The sequence below is a fragment of the Chironomus tepperi genome, unplaced genomic scaffold (assembly GCF_022539635.2).
Source record: "Chironomus tepperi strain 1889 unplaced genomic scaffold, CSIRO-AGI_Ctep_v1 contig_309, whole genome shotgun sequence".
Classification (NCBI taxonomy): Eukaryota; Metazoa; Arthropoda; class Insecta; order Diptera; family Chironomidae; genus Chironomus; species Chironomus tepperi.
Window position 1 is genome coordinate 1084021 of NW_027226431.1, and position 23036 is coordinate 1107056.

General features: G+C 33.8%; 1 protein-coding gene across 1 annotated transcript; it reads left to right on the forward strand.

The window, feature by feature from the left end:
* The first annotated feature begins 881 nt into the window (after positions 1–881).
* Positions 882–6053, forward strand: lin-28 (protein lin-28 homolog). The gene is made up of 3 exons (XM_070643211.1): positions 882–1563; positions 4505–4638; positions 5506–6053. Exons 1-3 carry the CDS (start codon positions 1497–1499, stop codon positions 5866–5868), a joined length of 564 nt encoding a protein of 187 aa, XP_070499312.1. The 5' UTR covers positions 882–1496; the 3' UTR covers positions 5869–6053.
* The last annotated feature ends 16983 nt before the right edge of the window (positions 6054–23036 follow it).

The window sequence follows — 23036 nt, forward strand, 5'->3', positions numbered from 1 at the left end:
TAGGTTTAAACGAGAGATCTGGCAAATCCTTACTCGTTAAACTATCATACACCAAGAATCGCATATAACGCACTATGGATCCAAGAGGTCTGCAGAGCTAAAGTCTCTAAAGTTCAAATCGATTGTATGAATTACTAATTAGTATCCAAGGTGTCTAAGGATGTTAAATTTCACAGCATTGTAAGCATCTCCTAATAGCTGTGATTCATCACTTCCAAAGTATGAAGATCATTCATGACTCATGCATTCTTTAAAATCCTCAATTCCAAAAAAAATAAAAATATTAAAGCTAAAATTGTTAATTTTTAAATCAAACATTTTAAATCCCAAAAATTCGTTATAATTAAAAAATTCCAATCCTTAAACAAAAACAGTGAATCATCCAACACTAATTAAGAGTCCAAAAGAGAAACTCGTCACTAATGTTTTAAAAACAAAAAAATATTCGAGAATATCGATCGTTACACATTAAAAAATCTCATATCTTCTCATTAGTTCATTAACACATCCAAAAGACTACGATTTCTAATAAGAATTGAAACTTGAATGAAACATAAAGGAAGAAGAAGAAGAAGACGAAATAAAATCAATGCGTAAAAGAAAAAGAAGAATGTTGAATCATAAAACTCACGCTTGCTTGTTGTTGCTTCATATATTGTAGAGAGGCGGAGCGTCTACTCTCTCATACGCATTGTTCCATTGCTGTACTGTTGCTTACGCACAATTTCTTTATTTTGTTTCGAATGTGCTGTTATGATATCTCACAAACTTAGTGAGTTGTTGATAGTTTTTACTATTTCCAATGTTTTTACAAACGATTGCTTTACAGAACGTACAATAAGTGCGTAAAGGAAATCATTCAGTTGATTGTTTCCAACTATTTTGATTTTTAGTTCTGTGTTCAACTGTGAGAGAGTGAACAAAATAGTTTACGTCGAGATATTGAGTAGAATGGAAACGCATTAAAATTGCTAAAGACAAAAAAAAATACCGCGTGCATTAACCATCTTCGTGTTTACGGATTTTATCAACGCCGTCTTAGTTCCAAGAAGTATATTTTAATAGAACTAAAAAACAAAAAAATACGATTTAAATATTTCCTTTGTCGGAGATTTGCTTATTTCGTCATATACATAGCTTAAAACTCGCACTGTGTTTATACATATTTTGTGTTCGATTAAAACGCAGTTACAGTGACCTCGGCATATTGCTCGGACTCTATTTTTTGTTCCTCTGTATATATATATATATTTTGATTTATTTTGCCTTGTTATTGGCGTTTCTGTAATTAGAATTTTAAGTGGATTGTGGGACGCTAAGAAATATTTAAAAAAGCGCAGTTGACATGAAAAGCATAGCATGAGTGTGATTGTGGGTGGATATATTGCAACATGCTGAATTTATTTATGAACTAAAATAAAACTGTGAGTGAAGAAATTTTCTTAAATTTATAAATTTTGGTGTATATCTTGTGGGGGAGACGAGAGACATAAAAAATGGCAACAGAACCAACAACAAAGTCGTCAACAGTTGACGAAAAATCGGAAAATGTGCAAAGTGAAGGTAAGATTCAGTACCAATAAATATTCAGTACCAATAACAGGTACGCAAAAATGCTGCTTAAAGTTCCTTTATTCTCATCTTCTTGAGACATCGTAGAATGCCAAAAATAGAGAAGAAGAACTAATGCAGGTAGACAAAATATAACATTTTTTTGTGTACCACGTTTGTCTACGCACTTTCTTTTGTTCACACACTAAATTCTCTCCATATGTATATATGAATGAATAACACAAATGCCTTTCAAGAGGTTAATGTTACCATTTTGATTGGAATTGGAAAGAAATGGATTTATTAAATTTTTTGGAATGTTTTGATTTTCGAATTCTTTATGATTTTGATTTTGGTTAAATGAATAAATTAATTAATTCGTGATATCCAGTGTATAATTGGATGGTTAATGCTGTTTTTACTGTGCTGGTTATGGTTGGGCTATAAAAATGCACAATGATGACTTTTAATTTTGAGAATCTTTGTGGGAATTTCTGATTGTTTTTAATGCCTACTTAGTGATAAGAAAATTAGTCAAAAATGCAGCAAACTCATTTAAATTCAATATTGAACTTCATAACGGTCAAATTATATTTGAATATTCAATATTATTGTTGGGCGTGCAGCCCCTTTCAGTTTGTTTTGGTTGTTTAATCTTGTTTCATAATTCAAACATTAATTTTGCACTTTACTGCTAATTCTTTACATTTTAAACAATAGACAGTCTATTAAAGCATTAATATGTCAACTTAGCAGTCAGTTTCATACAAGTTACGATCAAATTATACGCAATTTTAAGTAAATATTCAAAAACTTCTAATCATCAATTTTATTCAACAAATTTACAAACTCTTTAGCTTATATTCTGATGAAATTCTCAAAAACTCTTCATATTGATAGCCTCTCCAGATCAGAAACATCATTCCACTCGTCTTATCAGACTTTCAAGAAGAATTTCACTTCCAACTTTCTTATGAGAAACTAAAATAAACAGATATTTTTCGATGCAAGCATATAAACCTTGGACGATCTCATTTACTTAGAAAATCAACATTTGTAATGTCAACATGCACTTCCGTTCTCTCGTTCTTAATCGCTTCCATGCATCATTAAAACATGAGAATGTTCCTATTTGATAATAATAAATTAACGCAGTGCAGTAGATTTCTCATTTCATCTAATTATGTAAGCATGTTGATTTGTATGTAAAATGAAATGAACAGATGAAAACTATTTATAAGCGCGTTGATACATACAAAAACAAAAATTTGAGAATTTTAAGAATTTCCCCCAGTGATGAAATTCCACTTTAGAATTGAGTGGAATGTATTGTGAATTAATGTTATGTTTTTGTAGAATTGAATGTTTTTTTGGGGAGTTTTTGAATAGATTAAGGAATGGAATGAAGAAGTTTTGGGAATAGATAATTGGATGTGACATTTGGGTATGAATGTTGATTCTTGATACTTAATAGAAGAGTTGAAAGGACTCCAGAGAGTCAGGACTGCATAAGTTCAAATCAATCTTGAGCAGCGGTTTCTCGAGGCTAGCGTGATTCAGGCATGGACTCAAATTTGGTACAATCCATCACTTCGTCAAAATGATGACAGCCTGACGCTTGGAAATATTATTCTTCAACTTTTCCATGCTTTGTGTGCCTCAGCATAGAGCATATGCTTGATCTGCTCAAATGTAATAGATGAGCATGCTTGCGACCGTAATATCAGCTTACTCTATACTTAAGAACATGTACTTTGCTTGCTAGGGTATAATTTGTAAGGCTTATTCAAATAGAATAAAGTATTAGAAATGATAATAAAGGAAATACACAACGACAGTCACTGCGAACAGTTATATGTTGCACTATCTCAAGAAACCTAGCTCTGGCCTATTTTTGAGACTGTCTATTGACTTAAACACATTGCTCAAGAATGCTTGATGATCTCAAAAGATAAATTAGTATGCAAACGATTGATACTTGATCAACTTTATAGCCAGACTCAGACTCAGTCACACCAATCCTTCAGTAATCCAGTTAATAGTCCCAAAAATTTCCATAAAACAATCAACTCAAAATACTCTCGACTGGGTTAAAAGATGAAAAGACTTCCGAAAGAAGAAAACAAAAATTCATTCATAAAAATTTCTACAACCACAGCTTCTTCTTCCTCTTCCACTCCACTCCGCATTTTTAATTTCCCTACTAAACAGAAATGATTTTTAAATGAGCTTCTTTCAACAGATCGTTTATGGATTTTAATACAAGACAAGAGTTATAGGCAAATGAATTTAGTGACATTAATTAGGAGCTGAAATTTCATTTTTGTAGATTAATACTTTTTTTGGATGGAACCATCTGCGCATGACAATAATTAGATGAAAAGTCTCTATTTTTACCGCCAAAAAGGAAAATTTTTGTTTGAAAACATCAACAAGGAAGCATGGGCAAAATGGTGGTTATTATGGATATACTTTACATGGATATACTTTCCATATTCAGTGGTCAGACATAATTTACATAATCGACAAAAATTCATAAATAAATATTTATGTCTATTCAATAATCCTTCCAATTATCGCATGTATTTCTGGTTTTTGACTATACTTGAGGCTAGAATAAATTTAATTCCTTTTGTTGGAATTGCGACTGAAAGAAATTATTATTTTTTTTTTAAGTTTCAAACCCTTCCCCGGTACCTTTCTTTTGTCGTCATTGTGTAGTAATTTAGTGAAAGGGAAGACGAATTTCTTTACAAAATCTAAAAATATGTGGAACAGAATCACGTGTAATGCAGTAAAAGATTCAATGCCATGGGAAAGGGATTTATTTCCCTTTTTTGTGTCATAAATGAAACTATGACGCAAATAAAGTGAAAGTATTAAGATTCTTTCATGATTCTTAGTCCATAAAAAGTCGAATTAATAATTCCCTATTTTTAATTTAATTTTATAGCAAAAGACAGTACCTTAAAGGCAGATGAGGAAATTATTGGAATGCGACGAGGAAAATGCAAATGGTTTAACGTACTTAAAGGATTTGGATTTATTGTGCCAGATGATGGAAGTCAGGAAGTGTTTGTTCATCAGGTAAGAGTTTGGGATTTATGGTTTTAAGAGCTACCAAAATTTGGATTTACGGAAGGAATCCATGGTTAATCTTGTCTGAGAATACTACCGAGCAGATCTTATTTACCATACTTCGCTCATCGTACAGATCAATTGCGATCCATAATTTCCCTTATACGTCGCCTAAAGCTGGCTTTATACTTAGCTTCAGTCTACAAAATGAGGGTACCATACGCAATGCTATCTCTATCGAAAACTTCTCTTTATGAGTCCCGAGCACCACCCTTTTTGCAATTTTATTTGTTGCCGGATTTATGAGTACAAAACAAGCCGTCAGAGTGCTGTCTGAGAAATGCGAGATTTTGACACCAAAAAGACAGTTTAGCAGTACCATACTTACTATTTTGTAACGCTCAGCCTCCAAAACACCCTTAAGGACATCGTGAGCAGTTGTTCCTCTTTCCAAACCCTTGTTAGACTCCTTATTCTTAGTTCTAAACTGATTTTCTCTGTTATTTTATCCTAGCAAGTATCCTAGATTTTCCCTATTAAATAAGTTTTGGATTAAGAATCCAAAAGGCATGCGACATAAAAAATCAATTAATTCGACCTCAGACATGCATAACGATGGGCTGGAGCTGCTTTTTAGTATTTCCAAAGTCATATTCCTTCCGGTTAAATCATAACGTGTTCTGGACTTGATGACTCAGATATATGAACCTATTCATCGATATATGAACCCAAGTTCTACCTGAAGTGTGTCTTACTCATAATCCCTAATAAAAAACCCCAGAATAATTCAAAACAATCAAAATGCTCATTACTTCTTATTCCCAAAAGACCCCTTTACATGATCAATTTAATTAAACCTTAATTTTCATCCCCTAGAGTGTCATAAAGATGGGTGGATTCCGATCGCTAGGAGAAAACGAAGCAGTTGAATTCGAATGCAAACGGAGTGGTAAAGGACTTGAAGCAACACGAGTGAGCGGTCCATCAGAATCCGAATGTAAAGGATCAACGTTCAAGCCAAAGCCGAAAAAGCGATTCCGTAAAGTTCGATGCTATAATTGTGGAGAATTTGCCAATCATTTAGCCAACGAGTGTTCACAAGGTTCATTACCAAAGCGATGCCATCATTGTAAGAAGGAAGATCATCTGGTTGCTGACTGTCCAGAGAAGCCGGAGAAGGCGAAAAGGACTAGCAAATCTGATGCCGACAAGAGCTTAGAATCTACATCAAATGAATAAGGTTGAATTGCTTGCAATGGAAATTTTTTTCCAAAATAATATTAACGAATTTTATATTTTTGAAAATATAAGAAGAATATAACAAGGTGACCAAAAATATCTTCTCAGGGTAACAAAAAACATTCTTAATGAAAAGATGAAAATAAATTTTAATATAAATTTTTAAATTTTCTTAAAAAAAAACTTAATCAGGAAATATGATAGAAATATTTTATATACTTATATCTAATTGTAAATAAAAATTTTTAAAACAAAAATAATGATTTTTTTTTAATACTTACTTCGCTGGCCGTACTTTTCTTAGTTGGATCAACTGGAAAAAAGATTTCAGAAATTTTTAATTATTCGTCAAGTATGGAGCTCTGAACTGAAATTCATAATGATATTGCTGCATTTTACATCTCTTTGGGGTTTCACAGCTTTGTTGCTTTGAGGATGGTAGCTTGTAAGACATACGCTAATCATAATATCACAGTACGATTGCTAGTTACATTAATGATTTAGGAATATTATCGTAGTGTAAAAGGAGTAGTACAACGTATCAGCTATCGTAGCATCTGTTCGTTTCGGCGGATCTTAAGCCATTTTCTATTCTTTCTGTCGGCAAGGCGTAGTCTGGAGCTTTTTGAATTTGGAGATGGATGTCCCGAGAAATCCTTCAAAATTGACTAATTTTATCGAAATAGAGGAGATTTTGATTGCAAAATGCCTTTCTCCTTAGAAACTATCCTACTCGTGGATATCAGTATCGATAATTTAACTTAGTTTCACAACTATCTCTCTCTTTCGGAAGGCATTTGCCTTCTTTACCTTTAGTCTATGTATAAAGCAATCCTTACACTATTCAATCGTTGTGTGGACACCAATTCTTATGCAACTCTTGACTCACTGGCTAATCTTCAAAATTCACCATATCGCACCCATCCAATATATTTATACAATTAAGTACCCTCCAGAAATCGTCAATTTTTTCTACTCTATTAAATACTTCTCATCATCGACAGTCTCAGTGATTACTCAAAGAGAAAAAAATATAATCATTTTCTCACATCAACATCTTCACAGTGCTTTACATCCTGCATATTCTACGATGACAGCATTCTCAATTCTCATTGAGCTTTACAATCTCTTTTAATGTAATGATATGAAAAAAATAAGGAACGGAATCTGTCTTCGAGAGCAATTCACTACTCGTCTTCCTCTTCTTCCTATATATGTGCATGCATCGATACGTATTTCCTAATTCCTATATACTCATTCGATATTTATATTTAAATTTATTACAAAAGTAAATTTGATATGCGGAAGTATTCAATTCCGTTCCTATATGCTGAAGAAAAAATCTAAACTTCATGCCATTTGTCGAGAGAGTGAGATGGAGAGGATTTCCATGGGAAAGAAGAATGTATAAAGATTTTTGACCTTTCTTATCCCACCGCATCACCATTTTTCTATCCAGCATTATATTTTGACAAAGACAGCTTTTATCGAATCTACGTGTATGGTAAATTTATATATAAAAAATAAGAATAATCGAGGATGAATCAAGCAAAAAAAAGCAGATCTTTTGTATCATTAATAAAATTGTATATGGAATGCCATCTTGGCCTGCCTCCGACTGAATACGAGACAATTTAGATACACAAATTGAGGAATTTAGATCCAAAAATATAGGAAAGAAGATTATTATATTCATTTATAAATCTGACACATTTACGTCATCTGTGAAAGTGTCCCTTTTCGTCTCCAGTCTTCGTTTCTCTACAACCTTGTAATAATGCTTAAGCTTTTCGGTCCACAATGACCTTTTTATTCTCGTCTTTTGTTTATGATACAACAAAATTATTTTTTGATACGAAAGATGAGTCAATTTTGACCTTTTTTTGTGTAAGGTTGCTAGGTTAATGAAGTGAGCTGTTTAGAAAATTTTGAGGATGGAATTCTCTATTAATAGTGAATTTATGGTTATTGAGTTCATTTAGTTAGAGAAAGAAATTTAACTTGTTGACCCTATCATTTATGGATTGAGATTTAGAAGTGAATTGCATGATAAGATAGTTATATTCTGCTAATTTCCTAAGAGTAGTATTCATGATGCAGAAAGACCACTACGGTACCAAAAATGGATCTCTTTCCCTGTTTCAGATCATTGAACTCACTCTTTAAAGTCTATGACAATTCGCACCTATGTAACTAAAGTAGACCTACAGTTTATAGACAGTAAACTTCTAACTCCGCACATTGCATGACCCAGGGTATATCAATACAATGTATTGTATGTGTCGCGAATCACACAAACTGAGTGGACGTGTCTACGTTTTAACTAGTTAATGCTAAGTTAATGTCCAGTTGATGACTATTTCTAACGTATTTTTGTCGACTCAGGACTATTTTGATGACGTCAATTCCTGTAGTATGCAAAGAAAGACCGTGAGTCAAGATTGCACTGCATATGATTCGAAAAAGGACAAGAAAAAATTCCTGTTGTCAAGTTTCGAACCCATGATTGAAGGGTCGATATTATAATAACTAGGTACCAAAGTACAAAGCCATTCTGCCACCGAGTCTCTTTGACTCTCAAAAATGATATGATAATTCTGCAAATATATTATATAGAAATAGGAACTTACTTCCAACTTACTTCTCAAATGCTGCAGACTCTTCTCTTACTTCCTTAATGCAGCAGATCTTACAGAAGTCATATGCGCTATATTTTACAAAATCTTGGCACGAGAATTTATGATTTCATCAGATATCCTTTGGATTTCCCGTAGAAATTTACATCCATAAAAACATTAAATGGAAATTCTTCTACACACTTGTAATTTTTCCTGCAAATATTCCACCTATCAAAGATGAGGAAAAGTTCAAAAACTTTTCACATTTGTTAAACAAAAAAAAAATTTGGAAATAAATTTTGATTCATGATTTATTCATGAAAATATGGTTCCACTTTTGTTGTAAGGTATATTCAATGAAAATCTATTCAATGTGGAATGAAAAGGTGAAATTTTATAATGAAAAGGAAATAGATTTTCCTGTAAAGAGAACAGAGCTTTAAATTAAAGCATGTAAAAATGTAAATTATTGGATATTGAACCTTAGATCCCAAAACAAGACGACATTTGTGGATGTGATGTCAAAAGACATAAACATGACATCGTAAAGTTTTAAGCTTCACCTGAATTCAGCCTTTATTCTCGATTCTTTTAGAAAATTCTTGCAATATTTCTTTAAACGCATTTTTAAGGCACATTTTTGCTTTTTGAGATTCTCAAAAAATTTCCATGATATATTTACGGATACCTGAGGATGCTTAAGAATAATTGAAGTGAATGAGATGCCAAGACTAAGGTTATTTTTATGATACTTATCCGATAAATTATGATTTTCCAGCACATTCTAGGAAGTTAGTAAAATATGACATAGTTTGCCATACTTGAATGGCTTTCATCTCAGTTAACAAATTGTTGATGTCGACAAAAAATACTTTAAATCAATATTAAAGCTCTAGCCTATGAAGTAACCGTTGCCTTGTCTACAATTTTACTCTTACTGTGTGATAAAAAGACTCTATTCAAGTTGATTTATTGAATTAATTAAAGGAGATGAAAAATTTGTGAAATTTAATGGAAAATCTTCATGATTGAGACTCAATGAGATGTGTAGTCTTAGAGACAAGATGGTTCCGATTGTTCTTTATTTGCTGTAGAGTTTAAAGCCTTCATTAGATACATTTGACTACAATTTTGTTGCTAACTAAAATTTAGCCCTTAGTATTATGTGAATATAAGTGACCTGGTTGTATACATAGTCAGATCCAGCAATTTTGGGTTCAAAACTCGACACGGTAAATGTTTTGGATTATTCTTACTGAATGTTCTACTCAAAAGCTGCATTTAAAGTCAACAGAAAGCAATGTCGTCAAATCAGTGGCAGCAAACCATCGCTCATTGAACTATAATGAGCTGCATCATTAGGTTCACCTACCCACCCACGTCCGCTTCTCTCCTTCTTTCTGTTTTGTAAATTTTCTTCATGGTTTCTAGGTTTTTCGAGAAAATTGGTGTTGGTTAGCAAATTTGTGTCTTAAAAACCCTAGCAACTTGAAAAGTTTTGTTCAAAAAGAATCGCAGATTGGCTCAGTGAAAATTGACGAATTTTTCCAAAAATCGTGAGTGGTTGACATTCCCCTGAATTCACCCCATTAACCTCATCTTCCTGCATGATATAATTTAGTTCAATAGCAACAATATCATCATCAACGTAAAAATACAAGCATGCATAGTCCTTTCCTATTACATTGAAGCTTCAATATCCGGCAAATAAAGCAATTTCTAAAATCCTCAAATATTTATTCTTACAAACTCATTCTTACAATTGTTCAACTGTAAACATCAACAGCATGTAATTCTCATGTTTTTTTTTCTAGAAGTTCAACAAACCCCTTTGGCATAAGCTTCTTAATTAATTAAAAACTTTGCGAATATTCTAGACAAAAAAATTGTAAAAGTCTAATTGAGCCATAAAGTAAAATCTGGAGGCTCCATGCCAATAAACACAATCCTTTGCCTTAATTCAATTAATCAAAATTTAGCTCCTTGTTTCCATCACTGTTGATTTTTTGATTTTATTCCTACATATTACTAGAAAATATGATTGATTATGTTCCCAAAATGTCTATGTGAAGCTTTTCATTTCTTTTCGTGATTTTCAACATTTTTTTCAAGTATAATTTATCAAATGCTCTCATTAGATAGAGTAACTGTTCATTGGAAATAATAAATGTCTATCTATTGTTGTTTAATAACCATTTGTAACACAGCTGTAAGCAACATAAAATATTAGAAAATTGAAAGTTTCTGTGGGAAATTTTATAAAATCCTGATTGGATGTAGACAATGTTTGACTTTTGGTTTTGTGACTGAAATGTTTAAGAGTGTTTAAAGCTTTAAATTTGGAAATGTAGATAAGACAATGGGATTTTTGTAAGAATGATTTAACTTAAGGATGAGTCTTAATGTCGCTATATTTCAAGCCTTCAAAAGTCAATCGATTGTAAAGTCGTTCAAAAAAATGTGCTGTTTATTTTTAGGGTATCTGGTCTTCCTGGGAATGATTTTTTAGCGACGTCCTTGATATGAGATTTGTATTTGAATTGTTACTGATCAATTTGAGCAACTTGATTGCTTACTTCGCTGGCCGTATAGATTAAGTGTAATCGATGGCCTCCATCAGTTGGCGACTAAAGCTGACTCGATCGCTGGCTACTGCTTGCTAGAAAAATCTATGCAGCACAAATGAGAAACGTTCCTTGTTAAGTCCGTTCAATTATTCCAGTATGGAGATCGTCTCTAAATAAAGTTCAAGTCCTAAACAGGAACAGAGACTACTTTTAGGTACCATAGAGGCATTTCTGTACCATAAAAGCATATTCTTTAGCTGTTTGAAAGTGTAAAGTGAATGTAAAGCAGCAAACTAAAATTACACTTTGCATGTATAGATGTGACAACGCGTCAAAATGATCAAGCTTTGATTGGCTGGACATACTATTAAAAGACCTATCGAAGCTCTATTGAGTAAGGTATTTAAGTCTGACTTAGTGGATGGCAAAAGTACTCTTGGAAAAAAGCAATCGATCGAGCAAGTATTGCACTTGGAATGGGAATTTGGCAAGCGGTAACAATCGATAGGGCTAGTTTCAGACGACATCTATGGAAGGTTATGGATGTAAATTGGGTCGCCATTGATCTGTACAACAAGCAAAGTTATTCAGTAATTTTATTTATGTTAGCATGTCACGAAAATTTGAAAAATAATAATTGTAAGGTCATTATAATTAAAAATTATCATACCCAGACAAATGTCCTTCTTTTTCATTCTAGACAATTTTAATCTATTTATTATGAATTCCATAACATTTCTCTTTTTTGTATCAAAATCCTCAATAAATTTGCATTTATTACATTCATCAAATTTAATTACAGCTTCCCAAAGTTTATGAATTCATAATTATTTAAGCACTGCTAATTATTTTAATAACCTTACTAATTACCAAGTCAGCATGCCAAAAGCAAAATTTCCATCAGGCACAAGAGAATCTCTAAAAAGAAAGAGTGGTTTTGTGTATCAAAGCTAATGAAATCTCAATGAATTTAATATCGAAAAAGAAAAAATCTCGAAGAAAAATGAAGACAATCATGGTGATGATGACGAAGGCTCTTTTTCCTCTGTATCAGATAATAAGTAGCAATGATAATAAAATGTGAAGAAAAAAAAATCAGTTTTCCTGTCTTGTCTCATCCAAAATAGCACTTCAATAGATGATAGAATTTCACTATATAAAGTCACATCGACGGAATGAGAGACATCAGTACAGTTAAAATAAATGATAGAATGTCGTAAAAAAAGAAGAAGAAATGATGACAAATCAGCATCAACTTGCCGATATCGGGAAGGGAAAAAATTGTTTTTCCATATTGAATTTCTGTGTGGGATCGGTTACAAATGACGTCGGGAAAATTGGATATGCTAATTAAATCTTGGCATTTCTACTGTTTTGTATGATGTCATATGACTAGGTCAGTAATGGACAACCTTCTATTTTTCGCGGCACATCTAGACATAAGTGGCAGTAAGCCTCGACCGAATTCACTTATGGCATACGGTTCATGGAATTTTAGGACGTATTTGACGGCACATTAGTGTGTCGCGGCACACAGGTTGTCCATCACTGGTCTAGGATAGCTGAGAAGTAGGATTTGTGGGTTCATTGGATTTGAGAGAGTCAAAGAGGGTCAATGACATTAAAAACAGTCATCAGAGTCAAAAGGTGACAATGGGAAACGCCAGAGATGTAATTAGAGGAATTAGGGTTTGAGGTGACCCTTCCACAGCTACATTCCTGAGGTACACCAACCCTTTCTCAAAATCCACAAAGAAACCTCCCTCACAACTTTATTTAACAGCAATTCCTCCCTCACATCCAGTTAATATTTTTCCATGATTTTGTGCAAATTCATCAGATTTGAATTGGACACTTGATGTAGTAGTCTTGTATGGGAAAGTCTCTTATGTGGGGAATAGATGTAAAGCATATTCTCAAGTACGACAATCCAAAACTGTGATTCTTTTCTCTTTATTCTCCACAATTCGTGCTTGAACTCTTTAATGCTATTTTTATTATATTACCGATGCCATTTCGGCTCATCCTACTTCATCTCCCCATCCTTTATCATCTAATAATGAAAGTCCTTAAAAGCATTCATCGATATTCCTTTCAATTCCTACTTTTTTTTTGCTGTTCTCACACTCGCGTACGTGCAAAAGATGCGAACAAAAGACAAGGGTAAAAAATAAAGGAGAAAATACTTTTTTTTTATCATCTCCAACATTGTCGTCCCATTTATTCTCATTTATGTATTACATCTTCTTGCTTAATACGTAAAATAGGATTTGCTGACTATTCTTCATTGCACAAGATTGAATAGAGAATGGAAAAAAGGAGGAAATTAAAAATTAGAGAGTGGTTAAGTATGAGACATTTTAAGACATCTTCAAAACCATCACCTCCACACATACATATACACATGGATAATACAATTTGCCATAATGGTGCCACTTAGAGCGATTATGCAAGGATAAATGGGCTCTTCATCACTTTTTGTGGCTGACGTTATATGTTGGATAAATGTTTAGTCTTATGGGAGATGTACGGAAAAAATTAATAGATTAAAATGAGAGCATCGAGGAGCTTTTTGAGAGAATTTTTTGTAGAGCTTTAAGGCAAAATGAGAGAGGAAGAGCCAATCTCTCCAAAAAGGACTTCCGTTTCAAATTTCTGACATAATGAAAATTTTGAAGAGGAAATTTAACATTTTCTGTTCCTTAACAATTTTTTATACCCTTCTTTGCTTTCATGTGATGAAGTTCTGTTGCTGTGAGACCTTATCGATTGATTGGAATCATTTCCTTAAGGATTCTTTTGAATTTCAAGGTACGGATACGTGTAATGAAGTTAGTTGGACTATTTTTGAGATTGTGGTGTTGGATTCGAGTGAAATCTGGGGTATTGAGTCATATGGAGTTGAATCTGTCAGTGCTAGAGTAAGAGCTCTGTGGCTATGTGGCTAGGCAACAGACCGGCTATTTGCAATTCTCATTTATGTGAGGAAGAGAGTTCGATTCTCACCTAAGATTGAATATTTGTCAAAAACTCACACAATCCTTACAATAATACAGAGATAGAATGGCTCGACGGTGTAGTAGCTTAATAGTTTGGTGCCTGACTATTGTATTAACGACATAGCGATCATCCCGAGCAGCACGCTGTTGTAAATTTGATTTCTCGTCATCAAATACATCCATCACTATGTCATTACTTACTTACTTGCCTACTTACTTACTGGAACCATGCTCCGAATTGGAACCTAGGATGCTTTTTTATTGCCACTGTATTGCTGGCCATGCGACTCTATTGCTGGTCGTGTCATTAAGGTACCTTCATGTTTTACCGTTAATGCAGCAATGGACCGTTGCTCTGGCGATTGCATTATGCTGCATCCGCTCAAGACATTGCATGTGCAATTTTAAAATTGCTCCTCATTTCCAATCATCATCATCATATCCATGCAATCACACAAACTTTGAAATTACTCAAAAAACTTTTAAAACACCTATAAAAAAAGAGATGTAAAGCACTAAACATTCACGAACGAGAAGCTTGTTTGTGGCACGAACGACGAACGAAAGAAGCTGCCACAAACAAGCAACATAGAAACATCCAATTTCCATTTACTGCTGTAATCGAATTAGGAAAGGGCTAAATTGTTGTAATTTAGCAAGCATACTCAAACGATCTGAACCTTTATCAAGTATCATATTTAATTGACTTAATGATACTAAAATATTCTAAAGGTAGTCTGAGACATAAATTTGTCATTTCACACTCGTTTTGTTTTTCCTGAAATATAGCATGTTATACGGATTCAGTAACACACAATGTGATTGTAAAATACAATTATTTCATCTCTTCCTCCTTTTATTACATTTTCACATTCTGAAATGTAAAATGCCGTCTTTTATGTCGTTTGTATTAAAATATTTTGACTGGTAAGCCCGTTTGTTATCTTCCTATTTTACCTTCGACTTGCTTTATTGTTCGCACGCTTCACTCCATTCCTATATTTTCCATAGAAAAAATATGTCAATGAGATTATTTCCAGTAGAAGAAAAATGGCAAAGATAGAATGAGAATGAGAAATAAATTCCTTACACGATAATAGGCACAAAGCAGATGTACATGATATCCCAAATGCGTGATGTAAGGCAGGTATGGAGTTAGGGAATTTTTGGAATGTAATCTGGTTTTAGCAGACGTCATCTGATGTAGGACATGAATAACAAATAAAAGAACCAATATGCATGGTCAGCGACGTAGGTAAGTTAGTAACTTGATGTTTACACATTAAAATTGAGTCTGCTAATAGGTTAAGTTGTTTAGCATCTAGAAGCGATTGCTTGCCCGAATGATGCACAATGAAATATTTCTAATTTGACGCCCGAAAGAACATCAAGTGTAAGTCAATGGACAACATGAAATGAATTTATGAATTAGGTTCCACTTGGCTCCAGACTTGGCTCTAAATATACTGTCAGCTCGTCACCGTTGTCTCGGCATTTCAATGACTGCGAGACTGATTTTGTACAGAGTTTGAATTTGATGCCAATTTTATGTGAAGTCGTATCGATTTTTGAATATAAAATCCGGTCTAGACTCTAAATTTGGATCTTGCATCTTCTTAGGTATTCACTTGGGAGCTACCAAGGAGCTACTGTCAACTAGTCACACTTTTCTTCCATATAGATAATGTAGAAATGTCCAAATTGCGTCCCCAAGTATACTTGTCTTCATTTTGAGCCAGGAATTTATCAAATCTGGCCTTAAGTCGTATTTTCTGTCAATTACACGTCCATAAAGCCATGTGCTTTCCGGGTTAGCTGTTGATAGCAGAGTTACAAAACAGACATCTGTGGCAGGCAAAAACCGTACAAATTATCAAGAAATTATACGGTTTTTAGCTGTCACAGGTGCCTGTTTTGCAAGTCTCGCTAGACTTGCGCTAGACTTATTAGAAACCGACAAGCTGTAGTCAGCATTAGAGTTAGCTTCAAAGAACATCCTTCGAAAGTCATGATTCTCAACTGATCTCTACAAGCAGTAAAATTCCTCTTCATCATCCCCTGACTACCTCTCTAAAGCCATGAGTTGTAACATAAACATAAGAAACAATCATGTATATATGAATGTCGAAATATGCGAAGCGAATGAATAATTGTAGCTTACATGAAGGAAAAAGCTTTCCAAAAACGTGCTTCATATATCCTCTGTGTTATGAGGCGCCACAAAATTGTACACGACGAATGAAGGAAAAAGAAGTTTGCCGTTTTTTTTCTCTCTTCCGCGTGTAGCTGTTGTGAAGAAAAGAAAAAGGAAAAGCTGCTTAAAAGCATAGTATCTCCTCATCTGCGCCGTGCGAACCGCCTCACAAGCTTTCAATATCATGTTGTCCTAGTACAAAAGCATATCACTTCTCCGTTATATTTTTGTTATATCAACAACAAAATATCCTTCATGCCATATTTCTGCCTCACTCTCACTCATTCATAGTGCTTAATGCCTTCTTGGGCTCCAATTTCTCAATTTAAACTTGGAGACGAATGGAAAATTTGAATATTTTTTCTTTTATTTTCGTACATAAAAGTTCTTTTTTTTGGCAATAAATGGCAACGAAAAAAAAGGAAGCAAAAAATTGCACACAACAGAAAAATCTTTTAACAGCCTCACATATTTTCTCATTACTAAGCTAAATTGTAATACCAAAATAGCAATTCTCTCTCTCTCTCACTCTCGCAATTTTCATTTCTTTAATGTGAAAATCAACTTAGTGTAGAGCATTACCCTAACAGGAAGAAGCGTGCATACAGTAAGCAAGCATAACAACATAAATAAGACTTTCCTATGTATCCATGCTGATCTCCGACACAGGCAAAAGAAGAATTTTTATGCAAAGTCTTCTTTGATGTGATGGAAGCTAGAGACAGTCAAGGAATTGAATTTTATTTGCTCTTACAGTAAACAGTGCAAGAAGTAGGGTTGAATGTACACTAATACAGTTGACAGTTGAGAGCTTTTTGATCATATGACATCATAGAAGAGAGTAAGCTAGTCATGAGAGTGAGAGTAAGGCATGAACACGTGAAAGCTTTAATATGATTTTTTAGCTTTTTTTCTCTCAATATTCTAACCATGGGAAAATATTTCGTACCATTCAGGCACAAATAAAAATATCCTCAGTGCTTTTTTAAGTTTCGCATGATAAGGGTGAGTGTGAATAATCGTCATCGATGGTAGTAAGCGGTTTGGAGGATGTGAAATTTTGGAGACTTTTCTGCTTCCATACACAATACGATAATCATTGTATGCTGCACATTGTGGTTTGAGATGATGCTGTTGGGCTCAATTTATTCTGCATTTTTATGAGCATGCAGTCATAAAAGGATTAATTCTTATTCTTCAGTCTGATCTTTGCATGCCCGACATCCAGTAATTCTCATAATTAATTTTAATGCGACTAAAAAAAAGGCAAAGTTTGCTGTGTGAAATTTAAAAACTTTCTCTCTTTTGGTGCCAAAAAAAAAGAATGTACAGACATGGAAGACTGATCTGAATGCTGATAACACAGCAGCCAAATAAAAGGGGAAAGAGAGAGTCAAAAAGTTTAATTAAAAATCCCGAGGCACAACCAAAAAAGTGAGTGTCAAAAAATAAGAAGCAAGTGTGAAAGTGACAAGCCGTGACAGTGAATCTAAATTGCCTCTTCATGATGAAAATGTTTAAAATAATTTTGGGAAACATAAATATGATTGTGTAATTGTAGACATGAGATGAGGAGGAAGGAACAACAACAAAAAATATCGTTGAATCCGCATTGAGATTACTTTTTATGTGCCATTGCTTTTGGCTTCATATGTTTGCTAAATGAAAGAAAAATAAACTCTTTCCCATGCTATTTCCTTGTAGCAATCCTTTTCATCTGTTAGCATTTTCGTCCACGTCAAACAAAAAACTTTATGACTTGTTGTTGATCTTTTGTCTGATTGACAGATGGACTTTTGGATTTATTATATTTTATTTGGATTTGAATTTTAATCTTTAATGAAGATTTAGGAAGAGTTGGATGTCAATTGTCTTTTGTTGGATGTTGGGGAAGGGGGAGACTTGTGTCTTTGGCAGTTTTATGAGGTTTTGTTGGAAGTTTGAAATTTTTTTTGCGGTCTTGAACATTTTTTGATCTTATGTAAGTCATTTCTTATCGGAAATGGCAGGAACGTTGAAAATGTTGGCACTAGCTCAGTGTTGTCTAAACTGCCAAGGCACGCTTTGCTGATAAGCCACGATCGAAATCGCACACGGCACATGATTCATGATGTTTCTCTGCTCTAGTTCAAGCAGCACAGCATAGCAGTCATAAGGCATTTATATGATAGTCAAGTGACATATTATTGTAGTGCCATATGACAGCCATCGTCATTAATTGCCACTTTATAGAACTCTTCAGTCCACTGTGCCTTACAAAAGCCCTTTTTCATGAATGTATCCACTAGATCTATCCTGAGATTAGAATTCTAATTGGACCCTCCCTGTACCTTGAACAAGATTTTGTCACCAGCTTCCATCCCCACTTTTAATCCAGACCATCATTAGTCAACAATTCCAAAAGACCTCTCCAGAATCAACCCACATTCACTACAGCATCACAAACTTTTCTGCATGCTCTCTAAAAATTATTTCAATTTGAAATTTTTTTTTCTTTAACGTGTATGTCAACATTAATGCTTTTGCTATGTCCCATCTTCATGATGAATCCAAATGGAACTTACAATTTTTTATATTCTCGAGAGCATTATCAAAACAGAAAGTTGCAGAAAGTTTTCAAAAGAGATTTACAATCGTCTTTTTGGACATCCTTTTTTATTTCCTTAATCTTCATCTATTCCTTTAGTTTGGAACTTCATTTGAGTTACTATTTTTTTTGAGATCATTTGGAGTTGCTTAAAGTGCTTTTAAGTATTTAGCTGGATTTTTGAAATGAAGAGGGGATGAGTTTGGGGATTGAGGATGAAAAGTGATAGGTGTAATTATCGAATAAAACATGTCAATAGACAATGATGTCTGTAAAGTACAGAGTTGTGTCTATAACGCTATTACGTAACTGTTCTCTAAATGCTGAATGTTTTGTACTTTAACTGAATTTTTATGTTGATTTTTCGTCCAAAATTGAAGAAAAAAAACGCTGGACTGCATCGTTAGAAGAGGTATCAGGTCCAACCCAAAACTGGAGAATCGGCCTTCTAAAATACAAGAATAAAAGCCTGCGGTTCTTGGTTGAACCCTCCTTATTATGTAACGTGAAAAAATTTTTTTTGATCCACTCTCTTGCTTTAAAAGTGTCACATAATATATAAGTGATCGACTTCTTAGAGACATACCTTGATGATGCAAACATAAGCTCATGTTGGTCAGGAATAAACTTCAAAAATGTTGAGAATGTCTAATATACTTGTGTATGCTTTGAATATTGGGTGCACTACTGTTAATGGTGATACTCTTGGGTAAATAATTGGCAATGATTTATTTTACTTCAGTCAGCAATTTTAAGACACTTGGTTAAGAACTTGCTTACTCGAAAAACACTCGGTATTTTTTACTCTTCAGATCATTCAGATCTTTAGCTCTGCTAGAGCGATTAATGATTCAGAAACAGTGTTTTGATGATATTGCTGCATGTATCCTACAAGAGAAGGCTGTAAACAAACCTAAAATGACCCTAAAACCTTTAAATCACCATCCCCAATACTCAATGCGCCACCTCAACCCCATCCTCAAAAAACTGCATTTTCCAACTCATTTACAATAAAAATGGATTTTTTCAACTCAATTCCTTCTGCAACATTCTCATTTCTCCATAGTTTATTCTTTCCTTTATTTCAATTTTCAAACAACAGAGACCGAAAAAAGCGAGAAAAAAAAACAAAAAAAAAGTTTAAGAGCTGCCTCCGAATGAAGGGGAAAAAGTGCTGAGTACACAAATGAAAATGAAAAAAAAAAGCAGCATTGAAAAATTTTAATTGCTTTTTAGTGCTTTTAATGAAGGCACAGAAAGCTAGATAACAGTGAGGAAGGGAGATGGGAAAAAAGAAATATCGCAATCACAAACAGTAGTGATATTTTACCATTTTACCGACAAGAGGAGCACATCCACACAAACAGACACACACAGAAAATAGATAGGAATGAATTTCATGTGCCAAGATTTTTCTCATTTGCAATTCCAATTTCTGAAAAATTTTTATTTTTTTTATGATGTCTTGTCGAAAATTGAATGCAGAGAAGATGCCTAAGCACATTTGAAATAGATATAAATATATATGTAGAACAGAAGTAATGGCATTTCAAAAGCAATACGAATAATGTCATCGAAAAAAATTTATATCGATGATAATTACATAAGTTACAGAAGTGGAAGGCAGTCACAAAAAAAATAAAATAATATTACGATAAAGAATATATGCCATCATATAAGTGCCATATCATTTTTATGTGTTTTTTGTCCTCATCATCGATCTCTCTTTTGCTCTGCATGAGATGCAGGAACGTATTTAGGGGTATTTTTGAAGAGGAGACATAAGGGAGGAGGGGTCTATCCTCATAAGGCAGTGGTGGGCAACTTGTGTACTTATTTTCTTACTTCCTTAAACGTCTCCCAAAGCTGTCTCATGCCCTTTGGCTTCCCCCTGCCAATTACCGACACCAAATGTCATGCTATCTCTATCAACAGCTTCTCTCCATGAGTTCTTGGGACTTCCTCGTGTGCTTTTGCCATCAACAAATATTGTCTTACTTACTTTCTTGGCTGGAGCGGACGAGGGCACATTGCCGTGCGTAGGGAATGTCTAAACACAGCTCTTACTTACTTCGATGGCCGAAAAGATCTTCGATGGCCGTACAGATCCCGGTCCCAACTTTTGTGATCCATCGGGACGGGACCGGGAAATCCGAAAGATGTGCCTGAAAGCTAGGTATTTCTATACCGATTTTCCGTCTGCTTGATTAGTTTTAAATGATTTTAAAATTGCCAAATGCAATATAAAGAAAAAAATCTAAATCTATCTTTCAATTTATGAAAAACCTCAAAATCTATCGTTTATTTAAAAAAACAGCTTCCTTCAAAGACAGCTCTATCCTTTACGAAATTTCCTTCGTCAATATTGACTTAAAGGTCCCGCGGGACCTCATTTAATGGAGCTTCCACAGGTCACTCTAACAACATGTCCTTATTCCAACAGCTCTGTCCTTACTTCGTCAATATGTCCTTATTCCACAGGTCACCAACATGTCCTTTTTGCCAATATGTCAACATGTCCTTATTGCCAACATGTCCTTATTACCAACATGTCCTTATTACCAACATGTCCTTATTGCTTCCACAGGTCTCCTTATTCCTAATATGTCCTTATTGCTTCTACTGGGCTTCTACAGGTCTCCTTATTGCCAACCACTGCTCATAAGGAAAGGGAGAAAGAAGGATGAGGGAATTGTAAACAATACAAACTTAAATCCTAAGATCCACTTCACAAAGCCACTACTTACTCCATCCACAGGTCTTAAGAGCCACTTCACAAAAGCCACTCCTAACTCCGTCCACATCAACGAAAGAAACTGCGATGAGATAAATCGAAAATTTCCTTTTTATGAATTGAATTGGAAAAAAGCATGAAAATTTTGTCAGAAAAATTATTGACTCAAAAGTTTTAACATCCAACAAAAAAATTTTTATGATTCCCGTATGATAAGGCAGTTCTCTCATTTTCATATTATTCTCATTCCTTTTAAGAGAAATGAAAAAAGTTTTTCAAAAAAAAAAAAAAAAAATGTATAAAAATATATCAAGAGATGCTACATTAGGCAAATCCATAAATCTGTTTTATAACATCTGGATGTATGCTTTTTTTTCTGTATCCATATCAAATATTTATAAAAATCGATCAGCATGAATGAAATAAAAATGCGTTTTTGAATATTAGAAAATATTTCATATGCAGAGTAGGGTCATGGGAAGTTTTTTGGGATTGTGACTTCTTGTTTTGGGATCAATTTAGTGTTAAGTGAATTGTTAGGCATGGAGTCTGCTTGAGAGAATCACCTGAATAGAGAAGAAGCATGAGAATTCTTAAATTGAATATGCTGAAATATATTGATTGAGTATACTCATGAACACGCTCATTTAGAAGAGTATGATCATTGTCGGTTAGGGACATTGACTCAATTGGTAATCCAAATGGACAAAGCTTTGAATTCAATTAAATCTGGGCATTTATAGGGTCAAATCTACCTCAAAGACAATTCTTTAATTCACTCGGATTTTTCTAGACAGAAATTAGAACAGCGATCCTGAATTTTGCGATTCTGGACTCTGGCTAGGGCTTTAGCAGGAGGTTCGTTTCCTCTACTTGAACCTCTAAACGGCCTTCTCAGTGATTTTGTTATGGATTAGGGGGAAATTCGATTATCTTGAATTACGTAATAAGTTAACGTCCTGAAATAATGCTCAAAAGCAAATTATCCGAAATTTCATGTAAATGTCAAAGCCTCAACCCTGCAACAACCCCCCATTTTCATCTCCTGAGAATTAATTTCAAAATAGAGCAAAAAGTTATATTTCAATGTCCATAGAATTGTATAAAAGAAAGAAAATTTTCTATAGATATCATCTATCTAATATTGAATTGAATTCAATATAAATGAAATGAAACGTAGCAACATCCTAATTGATAAAATCAAGGAAGTAAGTGAAGAGAGAGAGGCAGAAAATTTCATAAATGGCACACAAAATGCGGAATCAAATCAAATATTTGAAAATTTAATTTTGCGTAATTTTCAGTAAATTATATGTGAACGTTCTTGGAATTTTTTATGAAGGCAAACAATTTTCGAAAAAAATTTAGATTCAATTAGAGAATTTATAGAGTACACGAGGAATCGCTCGAGGAAATGTTTATGAATTTTTTTTTGAAAAATCCTCGAATTCATTATATTATTAATTTTT